The 12,174-nt window shown below is 38.1% G+C and overlaps 1 protein-coding gene across 2 annotated transcripts in view; it reads right to left on the reverse strand.

The window, feature by feature from the left end:
* Positions 1 to 231: 231 nt before the first annotated feature.
* The window catches only part of TMPRSS13 (transmembrane serine protease 13), a 49,267-nt gene continuing 37,324 nt past the window's right edge, over positions 232 to 12,174 (reverse strand). Inside the window, exons 10-13 of one of the 2 annotated variants that reach the window (XM_074215153.1) lie at positions 8,165 to 8,263; positions 6,756 to 6,898; positions 6,428 to 6,580; positions 232 to 2,788 (exon numbers count right to left, since the gene is read on the reverse strand). In XM_074215153.1, coding sequence (XP_074071254.1) covers positions 2,762 to 2,788; positions 6,428 to 6,580; positions 6,756 to 6,898; positions 8,165 to 8,263 — 422 coding nt within the window. In that variant the 3' untranslated portion in view covers positions 232 to 2,761. The remainder of the gene's footprint in view (positions 2,789 to 6,427; positions 6,581 to 6,755; positions 6,899 to 8,164; positions 8,264 to 12,174) is intronic. The other variant, XM_074215154.1, reaches the window with a different exon arrangement.

Here is a 12,174-nt window from a genome sequence, read left to right on the forward strand (position 1 = left end):
ATGTGATTCTTGGGTTCTAGTTTTCCTCTATAAAATGGACTACATGATTAAAATTATAGTTCATGTTTTGTAAGGTCTCTAACAGCTTTCAGACCCAAAGATTCATAAAATTTCCTTGTAAAATGGAAATACCAGTGACATAAAAGGTCATAGGTTTAGTGTTTGATGAGCAAGGAAAGAGGGAGGGAAAGGAAAAAAATAAAGAAAAAAGAATCAGGACTGAGGAACAAAAATGAGAGCTATTTGGAGGTTCATTGAGTCAATTTGATTCAAGAAACATTTATTAACCACCTATTTGGTACCAGGCACTCTGTTAGGAACTTGAAAACAATCCCTGCCCTCAAAGAGCTTACATTCTACTAAAACATGGAGAAGGGGAATGGGGAAGAGGGGTCCAGAGGGCAACAAGTACAGTGGTAAGTAAATAAAAATATATATACAAAATAAATATAAAGCAATTTCAGGGGTACAATGACACTGGAAAAAATCACTGAAGGTCTATTGTAGGAGGCAACATATGAGCTGAACCTTGAAGGGAGCTATAGATTCCAAGGGGGTGGGTGAGCAGAGAGAACATCCAGGTACAGGGCCATGAAATATTGAGAGTGTAAAAAAGGGGAGGAACATGTAATCAGTCTGGAAAGACAGAATGGAGGCAGACTGTGAAAGGTTTTAAATGCCAGAGAAATTGTATTTTAAATTTCAGGCAAGGCAATATAAGACCACTGAAAGGTGTCTTGAGCAGGGAGAGTTAGGTTGTCCAAGCTATGCTTTAAGAATCTCAATAAAGCATCTGTGCAGAGTATTCACCAGAGAGAGGAGAGCAACTAGAAGCAGAGGCAGCTAGTGATAAGAAGCAGGGCAATTGTGGTGTGGATAGAAAGAAAGAAAGAAAGGGGACCAGTGACTGAAGTTGTGAATCCAGGAATCCAGAAGAATGCTGATACTTTTGACAGAAATAGAGAAATTAGGAGAAGGGATTGATTAAGAAGGACAAGAAGTCAGAATCTGGGACTGTCCTGCCAAGTCCTGGTGTTGTATTGCAGAAATAAGGTTGAACAGCCTCATGACTATGTAAGGGGGTAACTGTAAAATTTCCCCAGGCAAGGAAGGAAGCAAGCTATGTTTTCTCCTTGAGGATGGACAATTTTTATTATTAAAGCAGATTGTCGGATATACCTGCCTAGGAAAGGGATGGTCATCCCCTACAGGGACATTAGCCAACATAATTCATAGCAATGCTCCCTGCTCTGACAAAGAAGTGCCAGACTCAGACAGGACTTGGTTTCCCTGCTCTGATTCTTCTATTGGCTAAGAGATGACCTCAGTTTAAGCAGGGAGGCCCCTGCTCCTATAGGTTGATCACATTTCTCTTCTGCACATGTCCCTCCTGAATTCTTGTTTCTGAGGCCAGTTTTGGAGACTAAGTTAGCTCCCAGATGAATGAGAAGTATTAGAAAAGAGGAAAAGACATTGTTCAAACATTCAGCATCTGGAGGGACTTGAAAGGCAGACCACATCAGTGTCTTCTGGGAGCAAAGCCAGCTTGGTCCTCAGAAAGAGCAGTGTGGGGAGGGGATAGAAGTCCAAACGTTTCCTCCTTAGGTGCTGCTGGAGAACACATATATGACACATTGTCAGACCCAAAGAGAAGATGAGAAAAGTATAGATGGAATCTTAAGGCACTGAGGGCTTGGTAGGCCTTAATATAGGAAATATGTGTCCACTAGAATTTTGCCATGGATTCTCAGAACCTGGGCATGGATCCATATCTTTGCCACCTCCAGTCCTCAAATCTTCTAGGCGGAGAAAATGTGGTTCACTTGCTGGAAGCCAGAGGAGAATTCAGGGATCTCAGGAACCTGGCAGGTCTAGAGGAACCCTAAGGCCAATCTCTTGGGAAAGCATTAAACTCTGTGTCCCAGTCATATAACTTCTGGAAAAATTCAGCTACTTTCTGTGGACATAGGAGAGACTGGGGGGAAGATGCCAGCTCTGAAATTCCATGAAGGATTTGAAATAAAAAAAAATCTATCTAATACCTCTTCAACTCTTTAAGAAAAAAACAGGGCTGAAAAGCAAACACAGGTTACTTTATAACTGCTTCCATTGATAGTCACAAGGTTGATTGGCCAATATGATAGACTGAAGCATTAGGACAATGGAAAGAGGTCTGGAGCACCTTTCCTAAATGTCCATTACAGATCCAAGGGCCTTCCACATCCACTGACCCTCCACTGTCAGTGTGGCTGCAGCCTAAAGAATTTGGGTTCCACATGTTCTGTGCCTTTGCCAGTTTGTCTTTTTTCCACAGTTCAGAAGGCAGTGAGACAAGAGCAGGATAATAGTACAGTTCATTGAAGTTATCTCCAGAGGTCCTCCACAACTCTGTTCACTGAATCCACCCACCCACTTAGACTTTCATGCCTTATTCCCTCTCTGAACTGGCCAGAACACCCTCTTAAAAATATCCATGGAATTCAAAGTCAACCATCCCAATATTTTTCAGTTTGGTTAGAAAATTAGGTCCTTTTCCATTTTATAACAATGCTGTCCAGTCTTGGGAAAGCAGGGACACATAGGCACATAAACATTCAGATGTGCACATGCACACACATACATGCAGCCATTGAATTAAATAATAATGTTACTGAAGAGTATCTTTGAGCCCACATTTCCAGGTGATACTGGAGAAATCCCTGTAGCTTCAATCACAAGGTAGAGCCTTCATAGTCATGGTCTGGCTTGCCATGCCAGCTGATTAGGACTTATGGCCCCGCACCTCACCCTGAGAATGAAAGAAAAGTAGAGAGCAGGTTAGAAGGGCAAAACAGGACCTGGAAGTTGCCTTGCCTTCCTTAGCATTGATTTATTCCCTTCCCTCAATAGAGAAGATAGTGGGTGAGCCTCACTTCAATTTAATTGAAGAAATACTTCTTGTGGCAGGCATCCTGCCAGGCAGGGTAAACAGCAGCAACAAAATAGTCCCTGACCTCAAGGGGTCTACATTCAACCACACACAAATAGGTAAGAACAAGATAATTTGAGGAAAGGGAAAGAAATTGGAAGGATTAGGAAAGGCTTCATGAAAGTAGCTCATAGCAGAACCTTAAAAGAAGCTAATAAGAATTCCAAGAAATTGAAATATGGAAAGATGTGAGTGATTTCTAGACTTAGAGAGTAGAAAAGGCAAAGGTAACAAGATGAGAGGTATGCCAAATTTTAGGTAGTCACATCAAAGTATGAATATACATTTGGTTAGGATTCATGCTAAGGAAAGTGGCTCTTTAGATGTCTGAGTGACCTGTCCTAGGCTCCCCTTTCAATTTTTTCTCTTATTATTCTCCTACCTCTGACACATTGGTAGGATTGGAAGCAGGGTATAATGGTATATGATTGACAACTGACTCCCCCCTCCCACAAAAAACAAAAACAAAAACCCAACAACAAAAAGAAAGTATAAAATACATTTAAACCTCATCTGCATTATTAACATTTCCTTCATCATTTACTTAAATCTGGACAATCAACAAAACAATAAAGCAAGCCCTGATCTGTATAGTTTGCCTATTTCAGAGTATAAATGCTCACAATGAAAACTGAACAATCGATGCTTTGAGTTGACTCCAGCACACCCCTGACTGGGATGATTTTGCCCTTTTGACCAAGGGAGAAGCAAGGCAGAGAGACATCTAGTATCTTGCCTGGTCATATAGCAATTTGGGTCAGAAACCAGGTCTTCTAACTCTTAGCTTGCTCCTGGACAATACAGGACTTCCAGCACAGAAGGACAAACTCCTTGGCCAGGCTTATCTTTCATTGTCTATTCTAAGCAATGATATATATGGTGTGCCCATGGGCAGGGGAAGGACAGGGTGACATTTCAGGGTTAGTACAGAAGCAGAGTTCCATCATATTTTCCTAGTAGAGAAGGAACAAAAGAGAAAAGATCTTTGAACTTAATGAAGTCTTAAATTTTTGCCAGTCTTGTGTTTTGTAATTTGCTAAGCCACTCAACATATAAGATGGGATATGATATTTTGGGGATTTTGTCTTGTCTTCTTATTAAACTGAAAATTTCATGAATGTAGAAACTGGGTTTTATCTAAGCTTTGTATCCAGTTGTATCCACTATCTTGGTATACAGTTGTATTCAGTATCTAAGCTTTGTACCACACAGTGGTACCTCATAAATGCCTATTAAATTACATTTTATTTTAACCCCCACATTTCTTAATCAGTATTATGGCAACATTAGGCAGCTAACTGGCATAGTGGAAAGATCACTAGACTTGGGAGTCATGTATCTTCAGACTAGCTAGCTGTGTGATTCTGATCAAGTCATTTAACTTCTGTCTGCCTCTCATATGTTAAATGGAAAAAATAAAAGCCCTTACTTCCCAGGGTTGTTGTGGGGATCAAAATAGATAATATTTAGTGCTACATAATAATTAATAATTATTATGGTAATAATATAAATATTAGTCAGATTAAGGAGAAAAGAGTTTTTGTCCTCATCCAACTCAGGAGAGCGGAAGGCAGGGGGAGGGTACCTAGCGGTCCCAGCACTATCAGGATTAAAGACTGCTCTCTTGGTTCTGCTCTTTGTTATTTCATTTAAGTTTTTCCATTGTTTTCTAAGATCACTGAGCATATCGTTTCTTATATTACATGGTATTCTGTTAAAATTACACACCACAACTTGTTCAGTCATTCCCCAATTGATAGGCATCCCTGTAATATCCAATTCTTTTCCACCACAAAGAGAGTTGCTATAAATATTTTAAAACATATATGTTCTATCATCTTTGAAAATAGACCTACTAGAGGCAGCTAAATGACGCAGTGGATAGAATACCAGCCCTGGAGTCAGGGGCACTTGAGTTCAAATTCGATCTCAAATATTTAGTAATTACATAGCTGTGTGACCTTGGCCAAGTCAGTTAACCCCATTGCCTTGCAAAAAACAAAACAAAAAATAAAACATAGACCTAGTAGTAGAATTGCTGGGTCAAAGGAAATAGAAAGTTTAATAACTTTTTGAAAATATTTCCATATTGCTCTCCAAAATGGTTGGAACATTTCACTATTCCACAAACCATGAATTAGTGTTCTTGTTCTTCCACATCCCCTCTGTTGATCTGTCACTTTCTCCTTCAATCATTTTAGCCAATCTGATGGGTATGAAATGATATTCCAAGGTTGTTTTAATTTGCATTTCTCTAATGATGATTTAGAGCATTTTTTCATCTTACTATAAATTGCTATGATTTCTTCTTTGGAAAACTGCCTGTCCATAATCTTTGACCATTTATCAATTGGGGAATGACTCATTCTTATAGATTTAACAAAGTTCTTTATATATTTGAGAGATGAAACCTTTATCCAAGAAATTATCTATAAAGTTTCCCCCAATTTTCAACTTCTCTTCGGATCTTGGCAGCATTTGTTTTATTTGTACAAAACCTTTTTAATTTGATATAAATGAAATTATCTATTTTATAGCTAACTCCTCTCTTTATCTTTTTTAATTCACAAATTGATTACTTATCTATAATTCTGATAAATAATATGTTCCATGTTCTTCAAATTTTCTTGTAATATCTCTGTTTAGATCTAGTCCGTGTATCAATTTTGGCCTTATCTTGGTAAATTGTATAAAATGTTGGTCTATTCCCAGGTTCTTCATATTACTTTCTGGTTTTTCTCAGCAATTTTTACCAAATAATGAAATCTCATCCCCAAATCTTAAGTCTTTACATTTGTTAAATGTAATATTATTATATTCATTTACTGCTGTAAATTATAAGTCTGTTCTATTCCATTGATCTACTTTTCTATTTCTTAGCCAGAATTATAAAGGGCTAAAACAAACAGAACCAAGAGAAATTTATATAGTAATAGCAATATTGTTTCAAGAATGAGTGAATAAGTCATTTTGGCTATTACAAATACCCAAATTAGTTATAAAGAACATGTGAAGAAAGATGCTGTATGCATTCAGAGAAAGAACCAATAAATAGAAGTATGTATAGAATAATTTTATACACACACATGTATTATATATGTGTGTCTAATGGTAGCCAGCTCAAAAAAGCAGGGAGGAAACTTTGCTGTATATTTAAAAGGAATAGCAAGCTTATATAGTTTATTTCCAGATTTATGTACTATCATCTTTTTTATTGTACTATGTTATGGAAATGCTTTTTTATGCCATAATGTTTTTTAAAAATGAATTAATTTAAGAAAATTCACTTTCATAATAAACATTATTATTATCTATTTCTAACAAACTATGCCTCATCAAATATTTAACAGTTTTCAAATGTTAAAAACAAACAAACCAACAACATTAGAGAGTAAGGTCTAGAGTTCAGTTACAAATAAATACCCCATCTCGCTGGAGAGTATGCCCTGGTTCTCTCACCTCCATTTTGCTGTAAATCCAATTAAGAACTTCTGTCACTTTGGTATATACACCAGGTTTGTTCCTCTGGCCACAGCCTGTGCCCCAGCTGGTCACGCCTGTGAGGTACCATCGGTTGTTTCTCTCACATACCAGTGGGCCCCCACTGTCCCCCTACAAGAAGAAGATAGTGGTCACAGACAAGGAGGGAGAGCAGATTTTTCCCTGGGTATCCTGGGTGTCTTGCTACAGGGAAGCCCCAGTCTCTCTATTCCTCCCCACTCTATTCCCATGGCCATTAGGATCCATCCTGCTCTTCCATTCACCCAAACAAAAGTCATTCTCTCACCTGGCAAGAGTCTCTCCCTCCTCGAAGGTCTCCAGCACACATCATTCGAGGAGTCAGGTAATTGTCATAGACCAAATAGTTATTGCACTGTTTAAAGTCAATGAGATTCACTTGAACTTCCCGCAGGAAGGGGGAAGTCTTCTCTTCATGGAAAAAGAGTGAGAGAGGAGGGGAAATGGAGATAGGGGATGAAATCTAGAGTTTGATTTCCAGTCCCTACAACCAGCCCAGTCCAGCCTCCACAGTGCCCATGACCAGGAAGACTTCTTAGGGCTATAGAAACCCTTTCAGTGGAGTCTTCCAAGGGTTCTTGTTCCTTGTACTTACTTGATCCTAGGTCCAAGTAAGCCCAAGGGGTTGAATGCATATCCACAAACATACCCATCCACCAGATACATTCTGATTGTCCCTCATAAATGTATATAGATAAACATACACACACAATACTTTGATTTTATAAAACTCATTCACAGAGCACCTTCACATATATGCACTGATCTGAAAGAGTTCTATGAAGAAAACAGGGCAACTGTTCTCATTCCCATTTTACTGATGAGGAAATTAAGTTGAATGAGGTTGATATAGATCATCTGGTAACCTGGAAGCCTAATCTCAGACCTTTTGATTCCCAATCCACTGTCTTATCTTGTCTTTTCATATTTACCACATTCATGAATATATAAACCCCAAAATGTGCTGAGTTAACTATACAAACACACAAAAAGAAACAACAAATTTGCACAGACTTCTCTCCTGGAAACTAGATGATAACTACCCTTCAACTAATTCCTGTTCCACTATTTCACTTCCCCCAAGACTTTCAATCTAAGAAGTAGGGCACAGTAATTATCATTATAATGATAATAATTATGATTTATTTATACTGTGTCCTAAGCATCTTGTACAAAGCATTTTGTATTATGTTATCTCATCTTAACAAAAACCTTGCAAAGTAGTTGTTGCTATTATCATCATTTTGTATATGTGGAAACTGAGGCAAGCAGAAGTTTAATGGCTTGACCAGGGTCATACAGGTAAGTGTTTGAGACAGAATTTGAAATCAGATCTTTGAGTCTACCATAAGCATTTAGCACCATGGAGTTAAAAGTGAGCTGTCTGCCAGGACTCATGGCTCCCTATGATGAAGAGACCTTGAGAGGTGACAATTGCTGGGGTCCTACACCCTCCTCTTGAGGCAGATCAACTTCCCTCAAACCCACAGCTCTAGGCACTTCCCTTGCTTTTTCTAAGATTGTGGGAACTATGCCCCCCCCCAAAAAATCTTAATCTCCATAGATTATAGTCAGCTCTAGTTCAGAACAGGAAATTTGGGAAGGTTGTGACTTGAGTTGCCCACCTCACTACATCTACCACCAGTCATTGCTTCTGTATCATCTCTGGCTCCTTACCATCTGTCTCCTTTGTCTTGCCAAAGCCAGTGATCCAACAGGTCTCATTGAGACTGAAAGTCTGTCCATGCATGGGAAGGCAGGCAGGATGGACATGAGCTGCAATAAAGAAAGACCCTGTGAAGTCAATTGTTTTAATTTATTTTTCCTCATAGATATGGAATCCACTAAATAACCTGAAAATTCTTTTCTCCTCATCCACTCCACTTATCCCTCATCTCAGAATCTTCATGAGATCTGTGATTGACTCCTTCCCTTTTTCCCAAGGAGGTCGCAAGGTCAACATACTCATAGGACTTACTTTTCACACATATAGAATCACTTTGAATTTGAGATGAAGAAGACACCTCACTGACCATCTAGCCAAGCCCAAAGTCACCCATACTTTGATTTCACCCCAAAGATCCATCCTCACCAAAGCCATGACAAGAATAAGTGTGTGAGCTGTGGACACTGAGCAGCCTGAAAGTGGCTCATTCCTTACACCTGTACCATTCTTGCAATAGAGGAACATCTACCTGACAGAGAGCACTCAGAAAATGTATTTTGTAGTCTCTGGGGCTCTTTTGGCTCACTTGCTGTAGTGTAGAAGAAAGTAGTAGTCTGATCTCCTGAACATCCAGGCCAATGGTCTGATGTCCTAGAGCTTTGTCCCTTCCATTCTGGTGATGGAGTCCCCCTTCTCCCTAGAATTAATCCACAGCAATATGACCTTGGTAAAAGGTCTTCTATTTCTATCATTACCCTGACTGTCTCTGATAAAATGCAGAGAGAGGAACACTGAAATTAGAGTCAGAAGAGCTGGGTTCAAGGCTATGATCTAACATTTACTAATTACGTGTGACCTTAGGGAAGTCATTTCCCCTCCCTCAGATGAAAATTTGCAAAATGATTATTTGATCTCTAGTCCTTTTTAAAATATGGTCTTGAAAAAAGATAAAGCTCCAACCCTGGAGTCAGGAGGTCCTGAGTTCAAATCTGACCTCAGTCACTTGACACCTGTAACTGTGTGACCCTGATTACCTCAAAAAATATGGTTTTGAGCATTTTTAACTAAAACATTTATTAAATTGAATTCCAGGCCTAAAAACTTCTCAAGTCGGGTCCTTTCCACTGTCCTTTTCTTTTGTCCCTTATGTTTCCCATAGACGGGGTGTCTTTTCCCTCCATCTTCCTTCTTGTCCCTTCAAATGTTTGTTTAAACCTTTCCATTACAGAATTTTCCTACACAAGGATGAAAAATGGTAGTCTGACGGTAATTTGAACATATTTCAGAGATAACAACTCTCTCAAGACTTTCTCCCCCATGTTTAAACATCAGACCTGAGTGTTCCTGCAACCTTCAAAAGGGGACCCTTAGAGGTGGGAGGCACCTAGGTTAGGGTTTGCAATGGTCACAGATTCTGGGTGGGGCCCCAGGGTCACTCTATGGTGCACTCCAGTCCCTCCCTGCTCACCAGACCTCAATTTCCTCCTCATTCCAATAGGCTAATAGCAATGACTCATGGCATCCTCTTCATAATTAAAGAGTCAGATACCAGCAAGTACCCCAGATCCCAAGAGGATGACAGTGGCAAGATTAACAAGGTTAAGATTCCTAGGACTTTAGCTCCACCCTAGGACCTCCTGTTTCTTTAGTGCTAGATATATTCCCACCATTCCTTCTATTTCTTCACCTGCATACCTTTGTAGTACCACAAGAGCAATGATCTATGATTGTGTGTTCCCCCTTTTATTTTGCATATGAGGAAACTAAGGCTCAAGTAAGCTAAGTAATTTGCTTATATGCATACAAGCAGTAAATGTCAGAGATGATATTCGAACACAGGTCTTCAATCCTCCAGAGCTCCATTTTGCTTATACCTTTGTTCTCATTTTACAGACAAACTATCCAAGACCTTAGTGAAGCAACAGAATCAGACCTAAAACCCAGATCTTTTGATGCCAAAGTGTTCTCACACCATACCCTCTTACCCAATTCTTTCCCGTCCTTCAAAATTCATTTCAAGTTTTCCTCCTCCATAAAGTCTCCCCTGAGTAGCACAAACCACATGATTGTTGCTACTCCTTTGAAATTCTGAAATACTCCTTGAATCATTCTTTTGATGCTTATCAAAAACTCTCATATTCTTTTAATATATACTTGTTATAATATATTATATATACATATATAATATATACTATATACTTAAATTCTATTTTATTTTTAGGTCTTCAACTTCTCCCTTCCACTGACCTTTTCCCCACTTCCCCACAACTGAAAAAGCAAGAAAAGCAAAATTTTTATAAACATTTAGTCAAGCAAAAACAAATTTTTGCATTGAATAATCCCAATCCTCCCTGCCCCCCCCCCAAAGGTTTCAATCTGTACTCAGTCTATTACTTTCTATCTGGAGAGGGGAAGTGTGCTTCATCATGAGTCTTTTGGTATTGTGTACTTTCCAGATATTCTGGAAAGTAAAAGTGGAACTATGCCTCCTTAAAAGTTAGTCACAAAGGGAGAAGTTGAAGACCCAAAAATAAAATAGAATTGAAGTATATATTATATATATTTTATATATATATATATATATATACTATATATTATAAAAAGTATATATTAAAAGAATATGAAAGTTTTTGATAAGCATCAAAAGAATGATTCAAGGAGTAAGTATTTCAGAATTTCAAAGGAGTAGCAACAATCATGTGGTTTGTGCTACTCAGGGGTGACTTTCTGGAGGAGGAAAACTTGAAATCAATTTTGAAGGATGGGAAAGAATTGGGTATTCATATCCTTTGATAAATTTACTAGAACTATGTCCCAAAGAGATCAAAGAAAGAAAAAAAGACTCATAAGTACAAAAATATTTATAGCAGCTCTTTTGGGTAATTTCAAAATTGGAACAAATTATGGTACAGGACTGTGATGGAATACATTAAAAATGATGAAAGGGATAGTTTCAGAGAAACCTGTAAAGACTTGAATGAACTGATACAGAGTGAAATGAGAAGAATCAAGAGAAAAAAATATAAGACAAGAATATTGTAAAAACAAACAAATTTGAAAAACCAACTCTAATTTCAGAAGGATGATGAAAAAGTATGTTGCCCACTTCCTGATAGAGAGGTGATGGACTCATCAAGAAGTACAATGAGTTTTTGGTGCAGTAATTTGTTTTGCTTGATTAAGCCTATTTGTTTCAAAAGATAGGTTTTCTCTTCTTTTTTAATGAAGGATGGGGGGGGGTAAGTGAGAGAAAACAAATGCTTGCTAATTGAAAAAACAATATTAAAGTTGGAAAAACAAAAAGAAAATAATAACGTATATATTTTATCTTTCCACTACTTCTGGAATCTAGGGGCCACGGAGAGAAAATAAGAGATAGCAACTTCTATGAAAAAGATCTGGGATTTTTAATGGAATGTCACTTAATATGAGTCAAGAAGATAACAGCACTTCCAAATCTGATAGTGCCTTGAATATTTCAAGGATTTACTGTTTCATTTGTCAGCACATTCTCTCTAACTGTGGAGTTTAAAGCTCCTCTTTACCACAAATTTCTGTGACTCAAAATTCAGTTCTTGGCTCAGCATCCAGTTCCAAATCTTAGTTTTAAAAAACCCTTCAAAGGGACTTATATGAACTGATTCAAAGTGAAAGGTACCATGTACAAAGTAACAACAATATTGTAAAATAGGTTGTGTATGACTTAGTCATTCTCAGCTAGGCAAGGCTCCATGACAACTTTGAAGAACTTCTGAGGAAAACACTATTCATTGTCAAAGAACTGATGGTGTCTGGATATTGATTGAAACATAGCTTTTTTTATTTTCTTGAGATTTTTTTAAATGTGTGTTTTCTTTCACAACATGACTATCATGGAAATGTAAAAAAAAGAAAAGAAAAGAAAACAGAAAACAGAAAAACCTCCACAGTCAAAACCTCTAGGAGCTGCCATAACATTTGCTCCATTGGCCAGAATAAGCTCCACACTATGATGTACCCTCAAAGAAGGACTTCATGTGGA

Source organism: Macrotis lagotis, chromosome 1 (assembly GCF_037893015.1).
Source record: "Macrotis lagotis isolate mMagLag1 chromosome 1, bilby.v1.9.chrom.fasta, whole genome shotgun sequence".
NCBI lineage: Eukaryota > Metazoa > Chordata > Mammalia > Peramelemorphia > Peramelidae > Macrotis > Macrotis lagotis.